This window comes from Limulus polyphemus, unplaced genomic scaffold (assembly GCF_000517525.1).
Source record: "Limulus polyphemus unplaced genomic scaffold, Limulus_polyphemus-2.1.2 Scaffold10179, whole genome shotgun sequence".
NCBI lineage: Eukaryota > Metazoa > Arthropoda > Merostomata > Xiphosura > Limulidae > Limulus > Limulus polyphemus.
Genome location: NW_013675789.1, coordinates 14,514 through 20,466, shown reverse-complemented (window position 1 = coordinate 20,466; position 5,953 = coordinate 14,514). Strand labels below are relative to the sequence as shown.

The 5,953-nt window shown below is 31.6% G+C and overlaps 1 protein-coding gene across 1 annotated transcript in view; it reads left to right on the top strand.

Moving 5' to 3' along the window:
* Positions 1-756: 756 nt before the first annotated feature.
* The window catches only part of LOC106476279 (latent-transforming growth factor beta-binding protein 4-like), a gene marked incomplete at its 5' end in the record, with an annotated part of 11,826 nt that continues 6,629 nt past the window's right edge, over positions 757-5,953 (top strand). Inside the window, 7 exons of the mRNA XM_022380198.1 lie at positions 757-879; positions 1,255-1,338; positions 1,649-1,768; positions 2,383-2,487; positions 2,863-2,991; positions 4,586-4,708; positions 5,066-5,149. Coding sequence (XP_022235906.1) covers positions 757-879; positions 1,255-1,338; positions 1,649-1,768; positions 2,383-2,487; positions 2,863-2,991; positions 4,586-4,708; positions 5,066-5,149 — 768 coding nt within the window. The remainder of the gene's footprint in view (positions 880-1,254; positions 1,339-1,648; positions 1,769-2,382; positions 2,488-2,862; positions 2,992-4,585; positions 4,709-5,065; positions 5,150-5,953) is intronic.

Here is a 5,953-nt window from a genome sequence, read left to right as displayed (position 1 = left end):
GTAGTTACAGAACTCCATAATAAATCTAACTGCAGTGTATGTTTAGGGTAGTTACAGAATTCTATAATAAATGTAACTGCAGTGTATGTTTAGGGTAGTTACAGAATTCTCTAATAAATCTAACTGCAGTGTATGTTTAGGGTAGTTACAGAATTCTCTAATAAATCTAACTGCAGTGTATGTTTAGGGTAGTTACAGAACTCTAGTAAATCTAACTACAGTGTATGTTTAGGGTAGTTACAGAACTCTATAATAAATCTAACTGCAGTGTATGTTTAGGGTAGTTACAGAACTCTCTAATAAATCTAACTGCAGTGTATGTTTAGAGTTTTGTAACTACCCTGCAGTTAGATTTATTAGAGAGTTCTGTAACTACCCTAAACATACACTGCAGTTAGATTTATTAGTGTATGTTTAGGGTAGTTACAGAACTCTAATAAATCTAACTGCAGTGTATGTTTAAGGTAGCTTCCCATATGTGCATATGTTTACATAATATAAACAAATACATTTTTACAGACATTATACTAACTGTAGGAGGATCAACGTATATAAACACCAATTAGTGCCTCTAAGGAAGAGGATCTCATGTTAACGATGAGATTGTTTTTTAATCTTACACCAATTAGTGCCTCTAAGGAAGAGGATCTCATGTTAACGATGAGATTGTTTTTTAATCTTACACCAACACCAATTAGTGCCTCTAAGGAAGAGGATCTCATGTTAATGATGAGATTGTTTTTTAATTTTATGCAGACATCAATGAGTGCCTCCAAGGAAGAGGACCTTGTGGATTTGGTGCCATTTGTACCAACTTGCCAGGGAACTACAAATGCATCTGTCCTTCAGGCCTTGTTGGTGATCCATATAAAGAAAACTGTAAGTCAAAGCTTCATTTTCTTGTTTCATAATAACCACAATTTATCTTAGATTTTGTTACTGTTTTTTCATTCCATTTTCTCCAAACTTAATGTATGATACCAACTTTGACATATTATTATTATTACTCATTACCAGATTAACCTGTAACGGTGTAAGCCAGATGATAAATTTTATTCGGGTGTACAGAGCACTTAAAGCTTGTGTACAATGTTCTTGTGTTATTTATTAACATTAATATATATTTCTTTTATCAGAATATTACTGAATAACAAAAGGTTGCCTAGTACAAATTTGCTATGTGATCTGGTGTTTAAACTATGTGTAACTGTTATTAGAAGTGGGTATATTATTTTTGAATTTTCAACAAAAAAGGCCGTCAGCCCATCACCGGGTGTAGGCGAGACGAAGATTGCAAGCTCAATGAAGCATGTAAGAGAATCAATGGGGAGTGTTATGGTAAGAATTACTTTACAATTAATATAACCATTTCTTAACTAGTATCAATCACAGAATCATTAATGTTTTCTTTATATAAATAACATTAATTTTTTGTAATTTACACTCATAGATGAAAATATGGCAATGCAGATATATTATATATAAATACTATTTGTATAATCTTTGTTCTTACATACTTTTGTAAAACATAAAACTTTTGACTTTATAGTTGAGAATACAATAAAGGAAAAAAATAAAACAGGTTAGTTTACCATTCTGTACCCTTTGTTTCACCGTAATCCATTAATGCTTCTGACATTTTTTCTAGATGTGTGTTCCAAACCTGGCATCTGTGGCAAAGGAGCCATTTGCCGTGCACTCAACCACCAGTCGGAATGTTACTGCCCAAGTGGACTAACTGGCAACCCCTATGTTGAGTGTAGTATAAGTAAGTGTATATGAATAGGGTTGAGTGTAGTATAAGTAAGTGTATATGAATATGGGTTGAGTGTAGTATAAGTAAGTGTATATGAATAAGGGTTGAGTGTAGTATAAGTAAGTGTATATGAATATGGGGTTGAGTGTAGTATAAGTAAGTGTATATTAATAGGGTTGAGTGTAGTATAAGTAAGTGTATATATATGACTTAAAGATGTGAAACATTTATTGTTGTTTCTTGTATTATATAGGAATGTCACAAAAATGGTATGTGTAATATTTATTTGTGTCTAAGGAAAGCTTTATATTGTTTATCATGTATAAAGATAGTATGAGTATTGTTTAAATGGTATTGTTTGTGTCTAAGGAAAGCTTTATATTGTTTATCATGTATAAAGATAGTATGCGTATTGTTTTTGTAGTGTTTAGACACATCTGATGATAGCATATGTATTGGTTAATTGTGTCTAAGGATATATTGTGTATTGCTTGCATCTTTAAAGGATTGTATAAGTATTGTTTATTTGTGCCTAAGAATAGCATTTGTATTGTTTAATTGTGTATTGTTTAATTATGTCTAAAGATGACGTGTGTATGAAAGGTACTTGTAATGTTTCTTTGCAGTTCAAACTTGTCAAAAACATGACGAATGCCTTGGAAACCTGCATTGTCTTGGAGACCGCTGTGGTTGTCCTCAACCATTTAGACAGCAAGGACTTTTCTGCATATGTAAGTAATATTTTTGTCAGCTGACATTTTGAGCTATGGTATGAAGGGGCAGTTCTTTTATCAGTGTAAAAACTTTCCAGTTTTGGCAACAGTAGTTTGTTTTTCAGTGGTGTGCAAATATATATTTGAAGTTCAGTATGTTCTATGTTTGTTAACACATTTTTACACATTACCTACAGCTGTCTAAGCTGTCAACACCATATGACAAGAACTTAATGATTGGCTACATGTTCCTTTAAATTTTTTTTAGTTTTTAATTAGTTGTGGGAAGAATTTTCAAATCTTCAGTGAATAATGTAGCATGAATAAATTAAGCAATGGAAACCGTTTGAAAGAAAAACATCTACATATTAACTAATCTTGGCTATTTTTTAGTGACAAGCCAAAACTGCACAACTACCAACCCCTGTCCAGAGAATCAGGAATGCGTGTATGAAGGTGGACCTTATGGTTTCTGCATTTGTCCACGTGGATTTAACCTTACACCATATGGGGCTTGCAGAGGTAAATATATATATATATAAAATACTGCTCTAAGAAAAAAGATATAGGAATTTAACTAACAAAAGTTAAACTCTTCCAAATCCATATATTAACTTATTGTCCTAAATTCATTTTCTTCCATAAGCTGGACAGAAAACCATCTTTATCTTTGTATTACTTTCTTTTTCAAGATTATATTTAAGGGTAATTGTAACTCTTGTATACTGAATACATTTGTAAATATAACTACATACTTGTAATGTTGGTGGACAGAATATTACTAGCAAACTTACCAGGCTTCGCGTGGGTTATTAGGTTAATATATTTTAGCAAGTTCGTAAAATTTATCATGAAACTAAAAATATTGATCCAATTTTAAACTTAAATCGTTTCTGAATTAAGGTATTTTCTGTTATATCACCAACGTTTTTAATAATAAAAAAAAACTCTTTTAATCAACAGAGACTCTAAATTAGAAAACAACAAATATATTTTTAAAGTTTTGTTGTTTATACATTACATTCTATACTTTCAGCACATAGACTAACAACAATATTAGGTTATACTTTTATTGCTACACAACATAACATAAAAGCCATTGTTGGAATGCATTGTTACCAAAATACATTGGTTTTTTTTCTAAGTTGTTATGTAAGGAACCACTTCTTTAATATGTAGTTTTTTGCTAGCTTGTCTCATTAAAAAAATGTATGTGTGTGTGTCTGTCTGTGATTTCTGTTTGTAATATAAAGAAATACATCATTAACTAATGTTTGATACAATTATTGTGTCAGTATGGATTCTGAGTGACCAACTTATTCACCTCATCAAGATGTTGAGAAAAAAACAGTGTTCATTGATTTGGTACCAAAACTAAAATGCCATTGATAAATCAAAAACTTCATACTGAATGTTATTAGAAAAAACTATAGTCATTATTAGATAGCCAAGAAAGTGTCACTGTTACACAAAAAGTTGATTCTGCTATTGTTGAGAGAAATAATATTCACTGACTTGCAACTAAGAAGATATTGTTGGTACACCAAATAGTTCCTACTGATGTTGTTGATTATTCTTGACTTGATAGTACCCTAGATAATTTCATTCATATATCAAAACCTTGGTAACAATATTCATACTTCTTTTCTATGTGGTTTTTTGCTAGCTTGCCTCATAAAAAGATGTGCATGTGTGCATGCATATGGATAAGTAATAGTACCCAGGTGCACACCCTCATGGTCCACTTAGTATGGGTACAAAATTTCAGGTTTCTAGGTTCTTTCTTCTTGGAGATATGGCAGTCACGTATTCCTTTCTATGTGTTTTTTTGTTACCTTGTTTTATAAAATAATGTGCACATGCACATGGATAAGTAATAATAACCTCTTAGTATGTGTGCAAAATTTCAGGTTTCTAGATTCTTTCCTCTTGGAGTTATGGTGGTCACACACACATAGGCTCACAGACACACCCTTTTATTATTATAAATATACTTGTAACATTAGTGAATCAAATGTATTCATTACTATATATGTATACTTGTAACATTGATGAATTGAATATATTTATAACTATATCTGTATACTTGTAACATTGATGAATTCTTACTTTTCAGACATTGATGAATGTCAGAAGCTTCCTTTTCCATGTGCTACAGGTGCACAGTGTTACAATACCATTGGTAGTTATCGTTGTGAATGTCCTGTAGGCACTATAGGAGATCCAAATTATGGTGTTTGTAAGTGTTAAAGCAACAAAGTTTTGCATTTTGTAGTCTGGAAAATTTCCTAGCAATAAACACTTTCAAATAAAATTTTTGAATAAGCAATTCTAAACCTTTAAATCATGCTTTAGTGGTTTAAAAGCTGCTTTTACTAGATGTTCAACATGTAATTTACTCATGTAATTCAGAACATTCTGTACACTTAAGAAGTAACTTTTATAACTCAAATCATTTCTTTGTATAAAATAAATTCTATTGGTTGAAAAATCAACCGATGATTATCTGAACCTAATAAACATTGGAGAAACAAATAAAAAGTTTAATATTGGTTTAAATTGCTTCAGGTTTGAATATTTACATTCTTTTGTCCAGGTAAGGTTCCTGAAGGTGAGTGTCGTATAGATGACGACTGCCCCTTGCACGAAGCTTGTAATGTTGCATTAAAGAAATGTTATGGTAAGTTTTGTTTTCATTCAAATTCTGATATTGCTTTCTGGATTTTTATCAATAATTAATTATTTGACAGTTAGATATTTTATACAGTCAGAAAGTCATTCAGTATGTGTCTTGTAGGTGTTCCCTGAAGTCATAATATAATACAGTATGTGTTGTGTAGGTGTTCCGTGGAGCCATAATATAACACAGTATGTGTTGTGTAGGTGTTCCCTGAGGTCATAATATAACACAGTATGTGTTGTGTAGGTGTTCCATGAAGCCATAATAATATACACTGTGTTGTGTAGGTGTTCCGTGGAGCCATAATAAAATACACTGTGTTGTGTAGGTGTTCTGTGGAGCCATAATATGATACACTGTTGTGTAGGTGTTCCATGGAGTCATAATATGATACACTGCATTGTGTAGGTGTTCCATAGAGCCATAATATAATACACTGTGTTGTGTAGGTGTTTCATGAAGTCATAATATAATACACTATGTGTTGTGTAGGCATTTCATGAAGTTATAATATAATACACCATATGTTGTGTAGGTGTTCCATGGAGCCATAATATAATACACTGTGTTGTGTGGGTGTTTCATGAAGTCATAATATAATACACTATGTGTTGTGTAGGTGTTTCATGAAGTCATAATATAATACACTATGTGTTGTGTAGGCATTTCATGAAGTTATAATATAATACACCATATGTTGTGTAGGTGTTTCATGAAGTCATAATATAATACACTGTGTTGTGTAGGTGTTTCATGAAGTCATAATATAATACACTATGTGTTGTGTAGGTGTTCCATGAAGTT